Below are 23,361 nucleotides of genomic sequence, written 5' to 3' on the forward strand. Positions count from 1 at the left end.
ACTACCGTTGTGTGGACGTGACAGAAGCGGCTGCAGCTCGCACCGCAGGCCCCGAGCGCTGGGGCTGCGTGAGGGGCTGCAGCTCGGCAGCGAACAGCGCAGGAGAGCAGCGGCCAAGCGGCCGCCATGGAGCGCTTACGCCACTTGCGCAGGTGCCGCGGAACTGCCCGGCGGCTCCACCGGCCCCCAGCGTAGCGGCCTTCGTGAATACCGGTGCTGCACTGCGGCGGCGGCGCGGCGCAACCAAACCCCCGCTCCCCCCCGCCCACCCCGGCCGTGGCACCGCCCCCCGCCTCGGCTGTGATTGGCAGGGCGGGCGGAGCGCTCGGCGACGATTGGCGGGTCTCGGCGGGAGGTGGGGTAGGTTGCGTGAAGGGTGATAAAGTTAGTGGGGCTGCCGGGGAGCGTCCGAGACGCGGCGGCGGCGGTCGGCGCTCTATGGAGGTGGCGGGGGGAGGTGTCGGGCCGGTGCTGCTCTTGCTGTGGTGATTCGGAGACTCGCCCTGTCCCGCGCGTTCCCCCCTTCCCCTCCCCAGCCCCGGTCCCCGGCTCCCTTCCCCTCCCCCCCCTTCTCTTGCCTTTTCCCCTGCCCTTGGTAGCCGCCGGGACCCGGGGAAGCTGACAAGGCCTTAGGGAAGGTGAGAAACGCGTGAAGTGGTGAGAGAAACGCGGGTCTGGGACCGGGAGGGAGCGGGGAATGCTGCAGCTGCAGCCTAAAATGGCGGCTGCCCGGCGTGGCCGCCATTTTCTCATCGGCTGCTTCTCTGTGGCTCCCGCACAAAATGGCGGCCCGAGCCGGGGAACGCTCCCTCTGCCGGCTTTGGTAATGCTGCTGCCGGCTTGGGGGGTCCCGCCGCTGCTGAGCGAAGGGCTGCAGGAGCTATGCAGCCCCCACCGGGCGCGTAGGGGACGCTTGAGCAGCAGTGTTAGAGGTTAGAGCGAGGGAGATGGGGTCGGGTGGTGCTGGTCCGTAGGGACGGTCCCTTTCAAGGCTCGGCTCGGTTTGCACAGTTGCAGGATGGTGGTCTGGCTGCGCGCTGTGGGCACCCGCGCTGCCCCACTAGCTCCCTTTCCAGGGAGTAGCCTCGGTTCACGTAGCGGGCTGCGGATCCTTAGAGATCCGCATTACCAGGGAAACGTGCCGAGAGGATTTTTTTAATATATGGGGTTTTTTTAATTGTTTATTCTTTTCTCTTGGCTCCTCGTGGGAGGGAAGAGCGGGCGCTGCCGAGGCGCCGCGTCAGCCGGGCAGCAGCCTCGCCCACGTTTCCTGTTGCGGGGGTGGCGGTGCAGGGCGATACCGGCAGCTTCCCGCGGGCGGACCGGAGGGGGCCGCCTCCGTTCGGCGGCGGCTGCGGAGCGGATTCCTCCCGGAGAACAAAGAGCGGGGAGCGGGCGGCGCCCGCCGGGCGGGGCGGGGCGGGGGGCGGCGGTGCCGAGCGGTACCTGCGGGGGGCGCCCTGCGCGCCCTCAGCCCATTGTTCGCCGCCGCCGCCATGTTGTGTCCGCTCCTCGTGCCCGCGCCCGGCGGGCGGCGGAGCCTCGGGGGGTGCCCGTAGCTGTGAGGGGCTTTTTGCGTTCCCCCTCCCCTCCCCCCCGGGCGTTTCTGTCCCCGTGGTTAGTTTCCCGCTACGTGAGCGGTGCAGCGAGATTTTTTTTTTTTCTTACTGCAAGCTAAAATTTGACGGGGGTTGGGGGGGTGGGCGGTACCTTTTTTCGTTATTTTGGAGCTTAGTAGGCAGTTTAGACGCAGATTACATCCCTTTTACTGCGTTAAGTAGTGCGTTTTGTGGTCTGGTGTTCATCACTTCAAAACTTGGTTACTTTGTGTTACTATAATTAATCATAGTTTATAAGCCATGTTAATAAAGGATTAGTTATGCTGTGTTAAAAAAACCGTACATGTTATTTTCTGCAAGTGCTTTTCAGAGTGGACTGGGTAAATTTGAGGCTCTTCCTGTTTTAGTCTGTGATTCCCTTATGTCTGTTCCCTGACCTCCGTTGGAAAACGTGGCTGTAATGGTGAAATTGGCCTTTCTGTGATCACTCCCAAGTATCGCATAAATAAGACTTCTCTTACCTTTTGTGAAGCTCAGTGTTTAAAGGTTCTCGTTCTTAAACAAAATTTGTACTTTTATTGTAAGTTAGACGCTGTGGCTGATAGTAAAACAACTATAATATGAATGCTTGGTTTGTCTTTCTAGGTTTTGTTTTTCCCCACCCCGTCAATTTAATTTTATTCTTTTGAAGATTCTTCGTTGTCAAGCCGCCAAAGTGGAGAGTGCGATTGCAGAAGGGGGTGCTTCTCGTTTCAGGTACTAATGCCTTTTGTTTGATGAACAGTTGGCAGTGAAAACTGTCCTTTGAGAATTCAAATTCTTATGATGTTTATACCAAAACTGAGATGTAATTGAAAGCATTGAGTTTTTGAACTTACCAAGGATCATGGTTTTGTTTTTTAACAGTGCTTCTTCAGGCGGAGGAGGTGGTAGGGGTGCACCTCAGCACTATCCCAAGACTGCCAGCAACAGGTATGTCATCTTGGTCTCTAATTTGGCGTGATTTTAAGGCAGAGCATGCTTGATGGTGAATTCAGAACTGAAAATAGTGCAGCTTTAAAGTTGCAAGAGGGACACCTACTGAGTTGATAACCTTATAATGTTCTGCATTCTGTGTCTGTTAAGAGTATGCATCCTGGGTAATAGGAGGTGCACAAACTTGCTTGCTCATGCCTTTTACTTTAAAAGTTTAGAGGGTGTCGTCTGGGGTGTGGGGTTTTATTATTGTTGAGTGAGTACTTTGCTGTGCAGCAGATGCTGCTGTGTTGGCAGGGGCAAGTGCATGCTCCTAACAAAGCAAGCAACAGAGTTGGTCTGAGTAAGGCAATACTGAAAGGTTAAAAAGGCAGTTCTTTAAGTCATTTGTTTAACAATCATATTCTTCAAAATTCTGCAGCGAGTTCCTGGGGAAAAACCCAGGGCAAAACGCTCAGAAATGGATTCCTTCACGAAGCACTAGACGAGATGACGACTCCGCAAACGACAAAGAACGACATGATGCAATCTTCAGGAAAGTAAGAGGGTAAGTTCTTCACAGGATTATTTCTTTCCTTACTGCTTTCGTTAGCAATGTGTATCTAATAAATGGGCTGGAGGAAAGGAACACACGTGGGTTGAGTTTGGGGGAGGTGAGTCCCTTTAGAGAAGACAAATTGATCATCTAGCAGCAGCAAACATTTGAACCCTTCTAAGAGGACTGGAATTTTCAAAACTACATTATCTAAAGATCTTGCAAAAATAGTTGAAAGGAAAATTGCACTTCTTTATTTTTAATGGGTTTAAAAAGTAAAGATAAATGTGACTCTGAAACAACCTGTAGCATGCTTACAATATCTGTATTCTTGTTTTTGTTTGTTCCTCTTTAGCATACTAAATAAGCTTACTCCTGAAAAGTTTGACAAGCTATGCCTTGAGCTCCTCAATGTGGGTGTAGAATCTAAGCTCATCCTAAAAGGGGTCATACTGCTGGTAAGATGGCTGCATTTCTTTAAACTACAGTTTTCTTGCATGTTAAAAGTCAGAAGGCTGGTTGGTTTTGGTGGGATACAGAAGTAGTATGTCTAATGGTTTTGTATATTTGGATTATCAAACACCACCTCACACCTGCTTTCTGTGTGAGAAGGGTATACTAAGGAGGAAGTAGGTTTAATGCTTTAACTTGTTTAGAAGTTTCAAGAATCACTAGATGTGATTGGGGATTCTATGACAGGCTTTTTAAAAATGTGAGATGCCAGTTAGCAGTCCTGTTTCTGTGCCCCTTCACTGCCCCTTGCCCTTCCTGTTTTCCTGAGGAGCAGGCCTTTTGGTCTTGGGAAGGCTACTGCAGGTGACTTTTTGGGACACTGATGTAGGTGTTACGTTGCTTTGTTTAATCTGAGATCAGATTGGCAATGCTAACATAGGTGTTGTGATGATCAGTTTTGTTGGCCAAGGATTATAGAGGCTCTTGAATAGCATAGAAGAGCTTTTTCCCTTCACTTCAGACTAGCATTAAACTACATTATTTCCGTGTTTGATTTAGTAAAAGATAGTTCTGGATCACAGTGGTAGTAATGCCTTCTGTCTTCCATCTCGCTTTCCTAATAACTTTGCATCCTCCTACATGCTGCCTTACTGCAAACCCATCTGTTCAGATCGTAGACAAAGCCCTTGAAGAGCCCAAGTATAGCTCGCTGTACGCTCAACTATGTCTGCGACTGGCAGAAGATGCACCCAACTTTGATGGCCCATCAGCAGAGAGTCATCCAGGACAGAAGCAAAGCACAGTGAGTGTATCTGTCAATCTGGAATGATAACTTTGGCTAGGATGTGCAGTTGCACAGATTAGCTTAATTGTTTTCTTTGTTCTCTTTTTTCTTAGACATTCAGACGCCTCCTAATATCTAAACTTCAAGATGAATTTGAAAACCGAACCAGAAATGTTGATAGTAAGTTTTAAAACCACTTTAATACAGCGTTTGTCTTCTTTTCCCACAGCCACGCTAAACAGGCTTCTTTGTTTTCCAGTCTATGATAAGCATGATGGTCCCCTCCTCCCTGAGGAGGAGGAACAGAGAGCCATTGCCAAGATCAAGATGCTGGGGAACATCAAATTCATTGGAGAACTTGGCAAGCTTGATCTTATTCATGAATCTATCCTTCATAAGTGCATCAAAACAGTGAGTATCCAGATTGGGGCAGGGCCAGGAGCGAAATAGGACTTAAAAAAAATTATTATGCTGCTTTGGGAATGTTGAAGCATAAAATAACATGTAAATGTTTCCTGACAATCACCTGCCCCCCACTGTTTAAAATGATCAGTCTTTTGGCGTGATTAAGAAGTAAAATTGGCTTTGTTCAAAGCCATGGGAATTGTCTCCAAGAGAAGATGTAGTTTGGCCCAGAGAGAAATACCACAGGTACTTAAAAGTACATACACTTAGGAGTAATAAGTACTTGAATTAGCAGTTCTTAAAGTTATTGTCAAGTCCATTTGCCTTTAGAACAAGTTAAAATGTTTCTGTATGTGCCAGTGTACTGAGTTTGTTGCTTATGAATTGTTAATATGTCCAAATGCCTAATTCCTCTTTCAGCTTTTGGAAAAGAAGAAGAGAGTCCAACTCAAAGATATGGGGGAGGATTTGGAGTGCCTCTGTCAGATAATGAGGACAGTGGGGCCTAGATTAGATCATGCGAAAGCCAAGGTATGTGCCTATCCCTTGCAGTCACTGACCTAATTAAATTATGTGGCCAGGACTTTGATTGGCTGAACCTTCTGTATACAGTATTCATAAGTACAGAACTGAGGTTTGACTTTCGGAGGGGAGGGCCAGCTCTGGCTCCTGCATCAGGTGATAGCAAAAGGAGTTCATCTTTGGAATGGTTTTTAAAGTCATCCTAGGATGTAGTTAGGGCCATCTGGAAGTCAGAAATGCAAGACTGTTGTTTTTCTAAACATTGCTTGAAATAATGTCATGAACTGTTCTGAACACAGCTGATTTGAATGTAAACTTGAAATGATCTCAGAGTAATGAGAACTTGGGCTGTGTTATTAATCTCTGACTCAGATGTCCTGATGCGTTAGCTTGCTTTGAACTGGCCTACCATCAAGGAGATAGAGATGGCAGGAAAGGGCAGCCTTTTCTATTATTTGATCTTGGGTGTCTTGAATGAAAATACTCAAGACACTGACAGAATTACTCCAACTTGTAATTTTGTTCCCCCAGTCCTTAATGGATCAGTACTTTGCCCGTATGCGCTCCTTGATGTCAAGTAAGGAATTGCCAGCAAGGATTCGTTTCCTGCTGCAGGTATGATGATAAAATGGGTTGTACTGCTGCTTTTTTCTTGTGAAGTTGTCTTGAATCGTTTTCTTATAATCTTTTATGTTCCAAGGATACTGTGGAGTTGAGAGAACACAACTGGGTTCCTCGCAAAGCTTTTCTTGACAATGGACCAAAGACTATCAATCAAATCCGTCAAGATGCAGTAAAAGTAAGTGTTGCATGTGAGGTCTTGTGCTTGGCTTTGCTCTGTGTCCCAAAACCTACACTGCACTTGTGAGTAGTTCTCATAGAGTGTGACAGGTGGTTTAAGGGTTAAAATCAGATGTGTTTCTGTAGTTGAGGGCTAAAAACTTTACTTTTTGAGGGGCTGTGAGTCCATGCTAATAAAAATTTACAATTCCTGTTTTAAAGGATCTGGGAGTTTTTATTCCTGCTCCTATGTCTCAAGGGATGAGAAGCGACTTCTTTCTGGAGGGACCCTTTATGCCACCCAGGATGAAACTTGACAGGGACCCACTCGGAGGGCTTGCTGATATGTTTGGACAAATGCCAGGTAGGCTGGAACTGCAAGCGTGGTGGGGGTGGCTGTGGCTGTGCTGTACTGAACAAGAACTAAAGCTGTCCTTGGTCTCGTCCAGGTAGCGGAATTGGTACTGGTCCAGGGGTTATTCAGGATAGATTTTCACCCACCATGGGACGCCATCGTACAAACCAACTTTTCAATGGCCATGGGGGTCACCTCATGCCTTCTGCTCAATCCCAGTTTGGAGACCTAGGCAAATCTTTTCTGAAAAGTCAGGTAAGGAGGATATTCACACAGTGACTTCAGCTTGTTTAGGAGCTCTTCCTCAGATGCGTATGTTATGGATTATAGTCTGCTAATGTTAAAAGACTTACTCAGATTTGATTCTCCTAAGAACTGATGCTCAGCTGATACAAAAATTCTAAACGACTTTTTAAATTGTGCAGAAGATGAAAGGAATACACTTTTTTTGTTGCTTTTGGTTTTTTTTAACTGCAAGAAAAGGTGCATGTGGCTTTGGTGGGTCAGAATGGTGTGTTTTATTTAAAAGATAGCCCTGTTTTTAGGGATAGTTGCTACTCTCCCACCACCCCTGCTCCTTCTTTCTCCCTTCCTGGCAAATAGAATCTTTGTTCTCTGGTCCCTCTGGTACTACTTACCATATGATGTACGCCACTCCATCATCTGCACTTCTTTCTCTATATCTCCCTTTCTGAAATAGGGGCAAAGCCAGCTCTACCATACCCAGAATCAGGGACTCTTATCCCAGCAACAAGGACAGTCGAAGGATATGCCACCTCGGTTTTCTAAGAAAGGACAGCTTAATGCAGATGAGGTACATGACATGCCTACATTACTTAAAGCCTATTCTAAATATTGCCCAATGATTATAGCAAGACGCGTTATTATGAGGACTAATGCTGGAACTCTTTCTTCTCCTCCTCCTCCTCCTTTGTCCCTTCCTCTTTCACCTTACCCCCCTCACTTTCCTTAGGGTATCCAGCGTCCTATGAGCAAGACTGAGATATGAGGGCAATTTTTTGGGGTGTCCCTTCCTTCCCCCACACTTCCATGAACACTACTCTGACATCAGTTCCCATGCATCATAGTCATAACAATACATTTAATTGAAAGTTCAGAAAATCCTGAACTTCACAAACCCTGAAGTGCTGGACCAGGCTAAATATTTTTTTTGTTTTGTTTAGAACTGGCTAATAGGCAAAATTTCAAATGCAAAGTAAAACTGCATTGTCATTTTGAGTGTTAACCAGACTTGTATCCCAACTTCTGAGCAATTGGCGGACTATTATCTTGGCTGTAAAATACATCAGCAAACATGCTGATTATCTTCTTGGGTCTCTAACATACTGCATCTAAAAGGAGCATTTCCAGTTCTTGATAGTGGAACTAAGTACCAGTAACTTGCTTTTGGGGGAATTTCAGGACACACGTGGCTTAATCTGTATTCAAGTATTAACACTGTAGAAATGAAGTCATGCTTCAGTGAGATCACTTGGTGTGAGTCCACAGCTGTGTTTTGTTGGTCAGAATACTTGAAACAGTTTGAGTTTTTTCTGACTTATCTGTTTACAGATTAGCCTGAGACCTGCTCAGTCTTTTCTAATGAATAAAAACCAAGTGCCAAAGCTTCAGCCCCAGATAACTATGATTCCTCCCAGTGCTCAACCACCACGCACTCAGACACCACCTTTGGGACAGGTAAATATATAAATCAGTGTACGTTGTTGGCTGTACTTACCTCTTCATGCTTGCAAAACTTAATTTCTAATGTGGGAAGGGAGAAGCTTTTGATTGCACAGAGCAGGACATACAGAGAGAATGTATGAAAACACAGTGATTTGACTCCCATCTGCCTTCGTATGTGTTAGATGTTGTTCAGCTTGATATATAAGCATAGGTAGATGTGCTGCAAAAATCAAATTGTGGTATCTTTTTTTTTTCAGCCGCCTCAACTTGGTCTTAAAACAAATCCACCACTTATACAAGAGAAGCCTGCAAAGACCACCAAGAAACCACCTCCTTCTAAAGAAGAGCTCCTTAAACAAACTGTAAGTTAGTGTATAATAGTGATTCTTGAAGCCTTGTATGTGCTCTTCACAAAGAATGCTCAGCTCTGCCTTTTTCCTTTGCAGGAGGCTGTGGTGACTGAGTATCTGAACAATGGAAATGCTAATGATGCTGTCAATACTGTGAGAGAAATGAGAGCTCCGAAACACTTCATTCCTGAGATGTTGAGCAAAGTAATCATTCAATCCCTAGATAGATCAGATGAAGACAAAGAGAAAGCAAGCACCTTGATCAGCTTGCTCAAGCAGGAGGGAATAGCCACCAGTGACAACTTCATGCAGGTAGGTACTGTGCTCTTACACAGTCTTGCAGTCCTTGTTTCTTGGCTCTTCGTGGTGGGTGGCCTGTGTAAAGTCGGTGTGCAAATTTTTGTTAAGTCACAGTGATCTGGGGAGGTAAAATAATGTTTAATCCTGTGAGGGGCAAATGAAGTGACAAAAGGAAGAAATGTAATATTTGGGGAACCAGAAACTGGGAACCTCCTTGCAAGTGGTTGAACGCAGAAAAGAAACTTGAGGCTCCTGTGTAGTACAAGTATTAATTACTGTCCACAGGTACAAAATTACTTCAGAATTTCAGCTTGTGTGCATACTGTTTCGTAGGCATTCCTGAATGTATTGGACCAGTGCCCCAAACTGGAGGTGGACATCCCATTGGTGAAATCCTACTTAGCACAGTTTGCAGCCCGTGCCATTATTTCAGACCTGGTGAGCATTTCCGAACTGGCTCAACCACTGGAAAGTGGCACCCATTTCCCTCTCTTCCTGCTCTGTCTTCAGCAGTTAGCTAAGTTACAAGACCGTGAATGGCTAACAGAATTGTTCCAACAAAGCAAAGTGAATATGCAGAAAATGTTACCAGGTAAGAGTTGCCACGTAGCTCTTCTGACACCCGATCCTAGTGCATGCGAGATGTTTTCCCTCTAGTTTATGCCAGAGTAAAATAAAATACAAAGTTATCTTGGTGGAGTCACCTGTCCTCGTTGTTGGGAGTGCTGTTTGCTAAGAGATGTCTGGAGCCCTGAACCATTGACTGCAGCTCTTGGTCAGCACAAGCCCTTAACCTGTGTGTTTTACTTGTCAGAAATCGACCAGAACAAGGACCGCATGCTGGAGATCTTGGAAGGGAAGGGGCTTAGCTTCTTGTTCCCGCTTCTGAAACTGGAGAAGGAACTGCTAAAGCAAATAAAATCAGATCCATCCCCTCAAGCCATCTACAAGTGGATTAAAGATAACATTTCACCCAAGCTTCATGTAGATAAGGGATTTGTGAATATATTGATGACCAGGTGAGATGTTGTTTTGCTGTAGTTGAGACACCTGTTCGGTAAAGCTACTGACAGGTCAGTAACTGTAAAGCCTGACATGTAGCACTGTGTGCAGTGCACAGGGAGACAGATGGTTCTAAGTGAACCTCCTCTTAAAATCCCGTTGTATTTGAGAAGAAGAGCAAGTCTCTGACCTTGCATCAGTGGGAGGTGTTTTCTTTGGGAAGAAGTCTAGACCTGTGTGTTTGTAGAGTCATAATAGAGGGAAAACAAAGATTTTTGTGGTGTGCTGTCAGCCACAGCACAAATCCCTGTGCGTGCACCTGACTACTGGTGCAAGCAGGAGGCTATTTGTAGTAACAACCAGCTGAACTTGTAGTCTAAGGTGCTAGATTTCCCAGTTTACAGAACTGAGCTTTGCTTTTCTTTGTCCAGTTTCTTGCAGTATATTTCTAGTGAAGTAAACCCACCCAGTGACGAATCGGATTCTTCATCTGCTCCATCTAAAGAGCAGCTAGAGCAGGAAAAACAGCTGCTTCTTTCCTTCAAGCCAGTAATGCAGAAGTTCCTCCATGACCATGTTGATCTGCAAGTGAGTGCTTTATATGCACTCCAGGTGCACTGCTACAACAATAATTTTCCAAAAGGTGGGTGCATCAAGATCTTCCCAGAACTGAACTTGAATCTGTGTATAGCTTTCAGACAAACTTTCAGGCTTGTCTCCCTGCATCTGTTCAGAAGGTGATAAAGCTAACAAAGGTTTAATTTACTTCCATAGGCATGTTACTGCGCTTCTTTGTTCATTTCTATGACATGGAGATCATTGAAGAAGAAGCCTTCTTGGCATGGAAAGAAGATATTACTCAAGAGTTTCCAGGGAAAGGCAAAGCTTTATTCCAGGTAAATTTGCTAATATCAGAGTGGAGATTTGGGTTTGTGATCTCTGCTGCGCTGGAGTTCTTGAGAACACTTCCAGAGTGTCTAAAATGTCTAGCAGCTTGATGGAGTATTTCACTGGGGAGGAGTTAAGCGAGATGAAGTAAACCTTTTTGATTTATTGGAGGCCTATGAGTACTGCAGGTGTGGCTGGAAGATTTTAAAAACAAATTGGGAGGGGGGAGCAGTGTTCTGCAGAACTACCTAGTGGGGAAATAATTCCTGCTCCCTTAAACCAGTTTTGTGTAACTGCAGGTAAACCAGTGGTTAACCTGGCTGGAAACTGCTGAAGAAGAAGAATCTGAAGAAGAAGCTGACTAAAGAACCAGCCAAAGCCTTAAATTGTGCAAACATACTGTTGCTATGATGTAACTGCATTTGACCTAACCACTGCGAAAATTCATTCCGCTGTAATGTTTCACAATATTTAAAGCAGAAGTATGTCAGTAGGATATCCTCTGCAAAAGGTTTTTGTAGTATGTCTTAATAGTCTACAATAAAAATATTTTAGAGTATCTTTAATGTTTAGATAACAGTGTATTAGCAGCATGCAATAATTACATCATAAGTTCTCGAGCAGAAGCAGTCTGTTGCAAGGGTCTTCTTTGCTGCCAGTTATCATAGGCTGTTTTTAAGTTAGAAAACTGAATAGCAACACTGAATACTGTAGAAATGCACTTTGCTCAGTGTAATACTTGAGTTGTTGCAATATTTGATTATCCATTTGGTTGTTACAGAGAATCCTTAACTGTAATCGATGGTTGGTTGTTGCCGTAATAGTATATTGCCTGTATTTCTACCTCTAGTAATGGGCTTTATGTGCTAGGTTTTAATATCCTTGAGCCTGGGCAAGTGCACAAGTCTTTTTTTTAAAAGGAACAGTTTACTTGCACAAAAACTGATCGGCTGAAGAGATGGTTTAATGCCCTTTGGAAGAGGTTTTTGTGGGTGTGAAACATGGCATGGTGAGAAATTTGAATTGGTCCCTCTTATAGTACTGAAATTAAGTCTACTTAATTTATCAAGACATGTTCATGCCCTGATTTTATATACTTGTATCTATCAATAAACATTGTGATACTTGACTTGTTTCTGAATGTCTCCCAGTAGAAAAGCTTTGGACTGATGATTAGTTCACTTAAGAAAGGAAATATCAGTGGGAGTTGCTTTAGATGGGAGCATCTTGAAATTATTTTTACACTCATTGTCTGAACATGCAGATGAATTCTAAATAAGGTCACGGACAAGATAAAACACTACAGCTGTGTTATGACAGGAGAAAAATGATGTAATTCTGCCGAATAAGTGGTAGGGGTTTGCCTTGTGGTCCAGTGTATGCTTTATCAGTGAGTATGTGCTTTTTACCTTGGTAATGCTTTGAGCTTCCCCAGGCCACATGCATGTTTTCAAATCGAGTGGCATTGTCTGTTAGCTGCCTGTTTCTCAAATCAAATTGGCAAAAAGTCCCTACAAAGGAGTTCAATGATGTTGCATTGTACAGGCTTGAAATGTCATCTATTAAATACTCAAAATACCTTACTTCTTAGAACCTTGTCCCTAGTGAATTTTTTTTTGTCCTCGCTGATACTCAAGACTTCACCTGTTGCAAGGTGATGTATTTGTAATGGCAGAACAATACTGTCTCCTGGGTTTGCCAGTGATGGAAGTGCTTTAGTCTATAAACCCTTCTTCACCACTGGAGACAAAAGTGGAGCTTTTCTGTGACTGGGAGAGTTGTGCCTTGGAGAGCAGGTCCTGGTTTGCTGTGAAGAGCTTCCCAAGTACAGTCCCAAGCCCTGGCCTCTTGCACACTGTAAGCCTGGGTCTCTCAGGGTGCCTCAGTAACTTGCTGTACCAGCTCAGTAAATCAAGGTAGTGTGCTTCCATAAGCCAAGTGTATTTGACAGGAATTGCTACCACAAGTTCCATGACACTGCACTTTCAGAAATGTCTATGTAGCAGTGAAGAGGAGAGCAGGATATTTCTGTGAAGTCTGGCTCAGTGGAGACAGGAGAGCCCCAAGTGCACTTTGGTGGTTCAAGGTTCAGAGCTGGCTTTAGGTGCAACTCCTGTGTGACAGTGGGAATCACTGACAGCCTGGGGCTTCAAAAAAAGTACTTAAAGCTATGGTGTTCCTCCCAGGCATGACAGAGTGATCTGAAATTTATGACAGTATTTCCTATCTGTAGAGTAATGTCAATGCTGGGACTACTGCCGTTGCAGAGTTTGCTCCTCCCTTCATATGTGGTTTCAGGGAGATAAAGGTGGGTCTCAGGTGTATGTCTGCTATACTCACCAAGGTTCTGCAGTTAAATACAGGATAAGGGTACATAAGTACAGTTACAAGGTTCATTTATTAGGAATAAATTCAAAATAATTCTGTTTTAGAATTGCAGTTTTACTTTGTAGTAAGATGCAGTGAACTCACACATTGTTTCAGCAGCAGGGTGGAGTTCCTCCAAGTTTGTTAGTTTGTCTCTAAGTTTTGCTGTTACAGCTCACTGGTTAGTGGTGGTGGCTGCTCTAATACAAGTTTTGTGTACTTCAGGTGTAGGTTACTAGACAAACAGTGCACTACGTGCCCAGGGGCTGCAGAGTTGGAAGTCTGAAGAACCACAGGTCATGAAAGAACAGTCCTAACCAGTAGTTTCCAACTAAATTCATAAGAGGTGGAAGAAAAAGGCAGTAGTAGAAGGATGTGCAAGTAAAACAATTCCTAGTCAAAACCTCAGAGTAGATCTAGAACCTGTACCTAAGCTTTTCTGCCACATTTTGGAGAAGGTGAAGCTGGGAGCTGTAAGCTGTTGGAGTAGTGTAACTAAGCCTTGTATTCTTGCCCAGCCCAAAATGGAATTACTACAGTCTTACATACTTGTGCATGGAGGCTTTGCTGCTTGGCTTGTTTATAACTAGTCACTGTGTTGCGAATTCTGTTGGAGAAAACTCCTGTGGGATAGGGCAACAACTAAACACATAGAATAGAACATAAACAGTAAAATGCCACTACACTCTGGGATTATTTACTGCCATCGTGAGACACTTGCAAAGTTTACATTTAGTTAGTGTGATCAGATCTGGGTTCTTGAAACTGGTATAAAAATGGTGCTCATTGCAGTGTGTGTATCCAAGTGGTATTTCCCTAGATAAGGAGATCTCCAGCTGGCTTGTGAAGTTTTTAGTGCTCAAGTGCAGTGCTGTTGACTAAGTAATCTGGAACAGGGGATGGGTGTTGGGTTGGTCTCACTTCTGTGTTCTTTCACCTACGAGTTGCATTGTACTTAAAATGCAACTTTTAAATGTACTTTTAAATAGCAAAGTCATAGCAAAATTAAACCAATATAATTGATCAATAATGATGACTTTTATCGATAGTAATTTTTTAAAATGTTTAGGCGAAACTACATTGCCAGGAGAGTGGAAGAAACTGCTATTAAACACATTTCACAGCAGTTCAGTTTATCTTTGAAATCCTGGTCTAGGTTGCAGTTCCCACTCAGGAGCCTTTACTGAACCAACAGTTGTGGGTTGGTTATTGAGAATGACCTGTTGTGGTGAATTCTCACCTGCTTCTAGTGAGTGTCACAGTGGGACAGTGGCTGCCTTGTCCCTCTTTATACCAGTAGGAGACCATCTCCTTTCCAAGCTGCAGAGGTGCTTAGGTATTAAATCTGCGTGTTTCAGGAATGTGTTCTGATCATAGAACCATAGAATGGCTTGAAGTGGACCTTAAAAAGGTGCCATGGGCAGGGACAGCTCCCAGTACACCAGGTTGCTCAAATCTCCATCCAGCCTGGCCTTGAACACTTCAGGGATGAGGCAGCCACAAGTTCTCTGGGCAACCTGTTCCACTGTTGTACCACCTTCACAGTGAAGAACAAATTTTTTTTTCTAACCGAACCCCGCTCTCTAAGTTTGAAGCCATTCCCCCTTCTCCTGTCAGAAGTCTCTCTTCAGCTCTCTTGCAGAGGAACCTTCTGCAGGCTGAACAACCCCAGATCTCAGCCTCTCCTCCTGGGAGAGGTGTTCTGAATCACCTGATCAGTTCCTAAAAGTCAAAACATCTTCATAACTCTGCACAGGGGGAGAAATTTCAGGAAGAAGTCTTATGGGATTTGGGGATGGGTGGGGGGGTTGGGTATGGAACAAAATCTTTGAGTGTGACTGAGCTGACCTGCTTTTTAGCAGATGGAAGCTTCCATCTGAATGCTATTTAGATTTGGAGGGATGTTTTCCCCAGAGCAGTGAATAAATCCAAACAATTTGATCATTTCGGCAGAGTCTTGAATAGTTGATGTAAATTTTTAGAACACATCTGAAACAGGAATTATCACAGCGTATGTTGCAATCCAGGCTCGCAGCTGCAGTGACTGATTAAAAAAGTGAGTTTATTGCCAATTCATGCTTATTCTCAATAATGAGTTCCCAGAGAGCTGGTGCAGTGCAGTGAAGTGGAGGGAGCTCACGCTTCCAGGTACCTGAGAAACCTCCTGTTACTGACTGGCTGCTGCAGTGTTTACTTCAAACGCTGCGTCTCCTACGTACAATTTGATTTGAATGAATAGGGGAAATGGCAATTAGAGTTCTGGGAGACCAGAATGGCAGAATGGGTCAAGATGTCATGCAAAGACTGTGTACTCAGTCACCAAGTGCCCTTGGCTGAAGCTTTTTCCCTGCCCTCACATAAATTGCCAGGTCCTTGTAGCTTTGTCGGTGCTGCTTTTTATCTGGAATGATGTTGGCCAGAGAGTAGAGGTTCACAGCAGATACAGGCTCAGTTCAGGGGGGTGAGATCTCCTGAGGGGCATATCTATAGCCTGGAGCAGCTACTCAGATGTTGCATCTTCAAAAGCAAACCGGAAATGGTATCTGCAGCTGAGCTCTGAGCTGCAACAGGAAAGGAAAGCTCTAGCAGAGCCAGAGCTGCAGACATCAGGGTTTAACTGTAATCTAAAGGAGACTCAATCAATATGGCCTTAAAGGTTCTGCATGGTGGTTCTACATCTGCTTCCAGGACAAGATATCCAAGAAAGTTTGCCAATCCTTCAGAAATAGCTGCATTTGTTACTTAGTAAGATACAGACCACTTCCAGTAGATCCTCTCCTATCCAGGCATTCCAGAATAAGTTTCTCTTCTAAGTGACCAAGAAATCTCTAAAACAGAATCAGGCCTTTACCTCTGAGAGTCAGGGACGGAGTAAGACTCCTGAGGTAGGAGCTCCTTGAATAATGTGGCTTTTAAGTGGTGATGCAAAGGGACACAGGCTCGTCTGGATTCAATTTAGAGAGCGCCCACATCCCTTTCCTTTAACGGAGGGGAGCTGGAGACCAGGGAACTGTTATTTTTAATGAGTTGACGAGGCAGCCATGGCAACAGTTACACTTGGCATAAATACATGGCCAGAGTGAGGAAAGCAGCCATCTGAGTGGGATTTTTATCTTCAAATATTTTGCAGTTTAGAACAACGTCAGTCTTACATTTAGTTTTTGTTTATGTTCACAGTGGAAGCGTCTGAAGGATCTGATGTGTGAAGTATTCACACAATTTTGTTATCTAAGCAGCTATGCGAAACACTTGAGTTTGTGAAACAAAAAGGGATCTTTAACTGGTTTGATAAAGTGTGTGGAGGATGAAGTTTATAGAGTTTGTTCTGTTAGCAAATGGATGGTTTTTAAGGACAAAGCGAAATTGGAGAAGTGAAGGGTAAATTAGCAAGAACGTGGAGTTAAAACTGCAATACAGGTGAAGGCTTGGTCTGCATTTCTGTGGTGATTTTGTTAAACCCTGTAAGAAATGATTGCATATTCATAGGCAGTTGAAGATTTAATCACTTTGGAGTGTAGAATGCTGGGTGACTGGCCTTTCCTGGAGAGGAACCTCGCAGATTTGAATTAAATGTTCACAACAATGCTAAATTACACAATCTTAGAGTTCAGTGTGGTAGAGGCTTGATTTCTGCTCTGAGCCAGGGCTGTCATCTGCCTCAGCTCAGGGGCCCGTGGTATCTACTGAAAATACATTTCATTGGAATTGGTCCCCTAACATTTCTCCCATATAATAGTCAAGTTACAAACCCAAAGTCTAACACACTTTTGTATTGGGAATTTGCCTTCTAGAGCAATGAACTGTGCAGATTCCTGGGGTGCTGCACTGCCACTGTTATTCAGGATAGGTGACATCACCCAAATCTAAGGCTGGAGAACCCAATCCCAGCTGTTCCTTTGGAAAGCAGTTGCCTCCACAGCAGAGTCACAAACGAGGCATCAGGTACGTGTTTAAGCCAGCTCTGCATTCTTTCACAGAGGCATAAAGCACGGGAAGGACTTAAGGCCTTGGGCTTTTCTATATTATTTTAAGCTTAGGTGGTTTGCTGAGTTAATATTTCAGTTTCTGGGTAACAGGAGAAGCATCGATACTAATCCCCCCTCCCAGTACTGACAACAAACCAGGAACCATCCTGGGGTACAGCTGACATCCGAACCTTAAACAGCCCCGGGAGCCAAGCTGGGAAGTGCAGGGCTCTCCCAATTCCATACCAAGAACGCTTCCGAAGCAGGGAGAGCCCTGGCCAGGCTGCTGGAGGAGACAAAGCCATGAGGGGCAGGGGAGGTGCACTGCACTTTTTGGGCTGTAGAGAAATGATTACTCACTTGATCAACACAGCAGTTTCATTTCCTGCTCCAGCGAACGTTTCCATGGTGACCTCCAATTTCCCATAGTTTTCCTTCTATGGAATTGATGCAATTTAATTTTCAAGACCATGAAGTATTTAGCTATGATGAAAGGCCATTCATAAATTCCTCGAGATAATTATCTCAGTAGATATACAGTGGGAGTAAGGACCGTAATGCAGTAACACCCCAAAACCCCCTCCCTTTCCCTGCAGGTTGGCACATTCCTGCAGAGGCCCACTGGAATCCACTGGGAGTGATTGCAGCAATTCAGGGGCTGGAATGTCTCTGATAAAATACATCAGTTATATAAGTACAGAACAGGCTATTCTATCAGCTATCCTTATGGAATTGCCAGTGCAAATTCCATAGTAACCTTCATAAAGGACTGAAGGAGAACTCAGTCCAGAAGTGGGCCAACATGGGAATAATTTGCTATTTTGCTTCTCCTTGAAGACTCTACACACTTAATCTGGTTTGTAAGGGGAAATGTTATTAATTCAAACTCTTCCTTTCCCTCTTACTTTAGAAACAGGCTGCTCCTTGGATCACACGTAAATCTAGGTAACACTGTTATTTCTGACATCCTGTGAGCTTTGGATTTCATCTTTAAATAAGGAACATTCAAGACACTAAATGATCGAGTTGAATCCTGGTAATACAGCTGTTCCCTGTGCAGTAAAGCACATAACCAGCAGCTGAGGAATCAGACCCTGGAAGCACTTACTGGGCTTCCCACAGAACCCAGTGCAGGCACTGGAACAGCTCAGGCTTGCACGTGCCAGGCTGAGACCTCTGTGCCACCAGCACTGCAGTGATGAAGATAAACACTGTGCACTCACCCCAGAGCCTCTGAGAGCTCCACCTTGATTTCCCAGACACTTTGCTCAGTACTTCACAGATGCACAAGAAGTAGTCCTTAAATTCAGGAAGGAAATTTCCTGTGAAGGAAATTTGCTGTTGGTATTCGCTGAAGTAGCAAACCTAAAATACAATGTGGAAAAAAACCTCTAAACGTAACAAAAAACTCTCATAAAAGCAAAAATAAGAAGGGAACTGGTAGATGGATGCCATGCCTCTTTGTGGAAATCTCCCTTTCAGTTCCTCAGTGTGATCAAGGTTCATGTAAACTTGATCCTACTGGATTGTTACTGGGAGGAGACAGAGGGGAAAATTGCATCTAAATTGGAAACTAATTCAAATGAATAACAAAGCAAACATCTGAGCTACTGTTGTGCTGTGTGGGATTCCTCGCTTAACTATCCAAATGCTGAGTGTCTAGACAGCTGTACAGAGAGAAACAGGTTCCTCACAGTGACTCATCCTACCTAACTTAAATTATTACCTTGGGAGGGGATGATTTGCCCTCTGGGGGTGCCAGTCCATGGGCCTCTACAAGGTGTCTAGACTGCTAATTTTTAGATGTCTGAAGATAACTAAAATTCACCTAAATCACCTGGCCATATAACACTGAAATAAAGTGTGCCATAATTCTCTATTAACACATAATTGTACTGCACACAAACTGTGCTGTCCATGTTCTGCCAGGCACATCCATGTTGTGACACCTGCTGAAGGCACAGCACAACTGTCCCAGAAAAGCAGTAGCATTAACAGGTGCCTCTCAGTTCATCAAGACTAAGTTTTAAATAGATAGGTTGTGTTTTGATAGGACACTGAAACCCAGTCCCAAACTGCATTGGGGGAACAAGCTAAACCTCCTGCTCCCAGCAGTGTTCTAGAAATGCCAATGTCTAGAGGTCTGGAATTGCTAGAAGTTCAAATCCTTTGCACTACTCCACCGATTTTCTATGACTTTAATCATTAAAAATTTACACTTTATTTCCTCTTTAAATGAATTCATTTCAACTTTTAGTCTATGAATCTTGCCTTGCTTGTGTTGGTAGAGGAAAATTTAGGAATATGATTGATCCAACCCTAAATTTCAATCTAATTTTCAGTATTAGATTGATTCATCTTTGGAAATGAAATTTGAAAAACCAACATGGGAATTTTCTCTATAGAGTACCTACGGTAACCCATTTCATTACCATTTTAAATTTAGATATATGACCTGTAAGATCTGAATGCAGGAAATACATCTGTATGGGGGAAAAAAAAGACAGCAATACACATCATGAAAATCTTGAGCAAAACATCTCTTTAAATATTTTTAAATATCGCCTTTCAAATGCTGATTTTATCAAACTATTAATCATTATATACAGATTTATTTTGTCTTTTTGTTTTTCCTTCCTGATTTTTCTTCTTCTGGAGACTTCAGGAGTTTTTCCAAAACATTGTGTTTCCACATCTATAACCCACATTCCTTCCCCTTCTCTCCTTTGCTCTATCCAAGGGTTTCTGCCTTTCAGCCCTCACATTCCCTGCAGCCTCTTCGGCTGCTGCTGCCCCGTACTGTGAGCCCAGGGGAGACAACTGTTGTGAAATCTGGAACCACCAGAAAGGAAAAGAAATGCACACGTGCTTCTCCACTCATCACCTTGTAGATGTGCAATCTCCCTCCTCATTTTCCATCTTAACCGTTCGAAGATGTGAGATGAAACCTAAACCCAGAAGGTTTGAATTAGAAATCTTGACACATAGTAAAATTCTGGTTTGTTTTGATTTGCTTTTCCACTTTTGTATCTCTGGGGGACTGTCCTTCAGACATCCAGACTTTTCACTGCAGCCACAAGGGCTGCAAACAACCCAAGAGAAAACCCCAACCAAGAACAACAAAACAGAAAACCCCAAAACACTGAACAGTGTTAGTTCTTCTCATTCTTGCAGGTGAGGTTTAGCGAAAGCACCAGGTAAAACAAGAATTGGGATCAAACAAGGTGGCAATACTGGATACAGAAGCTTGATGCTCTTCTTCTCAGGTACAACTGTTTTAATCAAAAGTAACTTCTATGAAGCAGACAGTAAATAAAGAAGTCTTGTAATCTGACAAAATTCACTAGATTTATCAATATACTGATACCTTTTAATTAAGGCACTTACTTGCCTTTAAATTTAGATTTTTCCTCCCCTGATTCTTTTCATGCTCTACATGACTATTTTCAAAGATAACTTTCTTCATTATTCCATGCAGCCCATGAGCTACTTAGAGGATACAAAAGGAAGTATATGCCACATGTTGGTTGCCACTCCCAGCAGAGAGATGCAAACCAGAAGGGTTTCTGCTTTCAGAAAAAGAAATGTACTGGCTATGGAATAACCAGCCCTGCTGAACCTTTTCTCCTATACCCCAAGTTGTAACACTAGCTCATTTTAGTCATGTCAGATTAACTAATTTTTAAAAAGAGATCATAAAAATGCATCCTCTGAACTATTAATAGAAGCAATGTCTGCATTTGTAGCAATTAACAGCACCATAAGACAGTTGACCAGGGAGTTGACAACAAAGATGATTACAATTGGGCATTAAACTAAACCAAACTGGAAGGCAGAGGGAAGGATACTAAATATTAGGATAAGACCATAAAAGTCTAGGGAGATACAATCATTGGACTGCATTTAATGCAGTTGTGGTTCACTCATTGTGAGATCTGTGAGCCTGCATGTTTGTCAAGGGAAACATTTCCAGATAACCCCCAGAACAGAATCTATGTCAGGACCTACCAGGTGTTTGAAGGCAGAGCATTCTTGGTGTGAAGTCCCCACCTCTCTGTTCACCTCTAGGTGTTCTTCTTTTAAACTGTCTCAGTTATGGGCTGCCTCCTTTTTCTCTTGAAAATGCTGCTTCTGGTCATGAGCTTCTGCCCAGGATTTCTCCACCTCTGCTAAGGGTGCGGCACAGCTCTGCTGCCCGCTGGGAAGTGCACAGCTTTGGCCTCAGCTGCAGGACATCCAACGGAGGAGATGTTCTATAACCCAGCCTCGAGCACAGCTTAAACACTGAGCACAGGTTCTGTTTAGTTGGGCAGCTCCTTCCAGAAATTCTGAAAGAAACATCTGACCTGGAACATTTGTCCTGTCCCTGCTGTTCCTTAGGTGTGATGGGAACCCTTTGCAGCAGCCACCTCCGAAGGGATTCGGAGCCCTGCCAGTGCCAATAGCAGAGGAACTGGAACCTTTCTGGTCTGAGTTCCCTCAGGCACCAGCTGTGCTTCAGGGCACAGGGACACCTCTTCTCTTTCCCCTATACACTAGAAAAGCTCACTACTCTCACAGAATTATCACACATGAAATTAGCTCAGTCTCCCAGGGATTTACAAATTGGTCACTTATTCGTATTTCTGGATTTTGAGAGGATTTTTTGTGGGTTTTTGGTTCTGCATCCCACACTCACCCTCGCTCCCACCACCGATGATTGCTCTGTGGTTGTTTTGGTTTTGTTTTTTTTAAACAAATCATCACAGGGAAGTTTTCCCAAACAAAACAAATGCATGTGATTATTTGGCAACCTCAGGGATTGTGCAACTACAACCACAGCCTATGCTGAAGCTCTCCTGGAGATACGGATTAATTGCCCACAGAAAATACTCAGTAAAAGCAAAGCAGCTTTATAGCAGTTTACTTAAGACAGGAATTGAATCAAGGCCTGCCTGGCCAAAACCCAGCCCCTCAACATGGGGATCAACAACAAAGATCGTTTTTTAGCAGTAAAGGTTTAATTCTGTAAGACAATTCTGGCCCTAATTTGTTTGCAAGTCATACTCTTGGCCAGGCCCTTCAACCTTTCTAATAGTAAAGTTATGTGTTTATAACCTTCTCTTTTTAAATTAAACCACTCAAAACCAAAATCAGATCATTTTCACTACTTTGTATTATGAAGGTGGAGAAAGAGGCTGTGGTTCTATTACTAATCAAGCAACAACATTTGCCATTTTATAATCAACTTATGCTCCAAGGACCTTGCAGATCAGACAAAAATCCTGTACAACTCAGTAAGAAATCACCCTGGCACAAAAGAGCCTCAATTCTCTTTGAGTCACACAAACTGTGAAAGGGGAAAAATGATTGCTCCTTGGCAGATCGGTGTCAATGAGAACGTGACACATGAAATTCAGTCCTCCTGATTGTGGTGGGTTGACCCTGGCTCAACAAAAAGTACCCACCAAAGCCACTCTCTCACTCCACTCTGCAACTGGACAGAGGAAAGAAAATACAACTAAAGGTTCATGAGTTGATACAAGGACCAGGAGAGATCACTCACCGATTACTGTCATGGGCAAAACAGACTCAAAATGGGGATATTAATTAAATTTATTACTGACAAATTCAGAGAAGGATAATGAGAGATAACATAAAACTTAAAAACACCTTCCCCCCACCCCTTCCTTCTTCCCAAGTTCTACCTCCACCCCCCTGGCAGTGCAGGGAGATGGGAATGGGGGTCATGGTCAGTTCATCCCAGGTTGTTTCTGCCACTGCTCAGGGAGAGGGTCCCTCCCACAGGAGACAGTCCTTCATGAACCTCTCCACTGTGAGTCCATCCCACAGGCAAATTTCTTCACAAACTGCTGCCACATGGGTCATTTTTCCAGGGGTACAGTCCTTCAGGCACAGGCTGCCCCGGTGTGGGTCACAGGGCCACAAGTCCTACAGGAAAACCTGTTCCAGTGTTGGGTTCCCTCTCCATGGGTCAGCAGGTCCCTGCCAAGACCTTGCTCCAGCATGGGCCTCCCACAGGGTCACAGCCTCCTCCAGGCATCCAACCGCTCTGGCAGGGGCTTCTCCACGGGCTGCAGGTGGAACCTCTGCACCCCAATGGTCCTCCATGGGCTGCAGGGGCACAGCTGCCACACCATGGGCTGCACCATGGGCTGCAGGGGAACCTCAGCTCCAGAGCATGGAGCACCTCCTCCCCCCACTTCTGCACTGACCTGGGGGTCTGCAGAGCTGTTCACATGTTCTCACTCTGTCCTTCTCTGGCTGCAATTTTTATCTGCCCAATAACTTTTTTTCCTTCTTAAATATGTTATCCCAGGGGCATTACTGTTATTCCTGCTTGGCTTAGCCTTGCCCAGCAGCAGGTCCATCCTGGAGCTGGTTGGCATTGGCTCTGTCAGACATGGGGGAAACTTCTGGCAACTTCTCACAGAA

General features: G+C 44.3%; 1 protein-coding gene, 1 long non-coding RNA gene and 1 other non-coding gene across 4 annotated transcripts; 2 read left to right on the forward strand and 1 right to left on the reverse strand.

Annotated features, from left to right (window-relative positions):
* Nucleotides 1-222: 222 nt before the first annotated feature.
* EIF4G2 (eukaryotic translation initiation factor 4 gamma 2) lies at nucleotides 223-12,184 on the forward strand (the record flags this gene model as incomplete). The annotated part of the gene is made up of 22 exons (XM_032690342.1): nucleotides 223-360; nucleotides 2,251-2,315; nucleotides 2,466-2,531; nucleotides 2,956-3,081; nucleotides 3,425-3,527; nucleotides 4,193-4,324; nucleotides 4,420-4,486; nucleotides 4,566-4,717; nucleotides 5,132-5,242; nucleotides 5,765-5,848; nucleotides 5,934-6,032; nucleotides 6,236-6,377; nucleotides 6,463-6,623; nucleotides 7,069-7,182; nucleotides 7,941-8,066; nucleotides 8,312-8,416; nucleotides 8,501-8,716; nucleotides 9,038-9,296; nucleotides 9,519-9,723; nucleotides 10,138-10,349; nucleotides 10,481-10,602; nucleotides 10,894-12,184. Coding segments are annotated over 22 exons (2,871 nt in total), but the record flags the coding sequence as incomplete, so codon positions are not given.
* LOC116789118 lies at nucleotides 7,224-7,383 on the forward strand. Its single transcript, XR_004357901.1, has one exon. It is a non-coding gene; the product is annotated as a small nucleolar RNA SNORD97 (small nucleolar RNA).
* Nucleotides 12,185-16,772: 4,588 nt separating the features above from the next.
* LOC116788975 lies at nucleotides 16,773-22,678 on the reverse strand. Of its 2 annotated transcripts, none has more exons than XR_004357821.1 (4): nucleotides 20,935-22,678; nucleotides 19,811-19,874; nucleotides 18,173-18,248; nucleotides 16,773-17,363 (listed from the first exon to the last, which is right to left on the reverse strand). It is a non-coding gene; the product is annotated as an uncharacterized LOC116788975 (long non-coding RNA). The 2 variants fall into 2 exon arrangements; XR_004357820.1 differs by having other exon boundaries at nucleotides 18,150-18,248.
* Between the last annotated feature and the right edge of the window lie 683 nt (nucleotides 22,679-23,361).

Source organism: Chiroxiphia lanceolata, chromosome 6, assembly GCF_009829145.1.
Source record: "Chiroxiphia lanceolata isolate bChiLan1 chromosome 6, bChiLan1.pri, whole genome shotgun sequence".
NCBI classification, from domain to species: domain Eukaryota; kingdom Metazoa; phylum Chordata; class Aves; order Passeriformes; family Pipridae; genus Chiroxiphia; species Chiroxiphia lanceolata.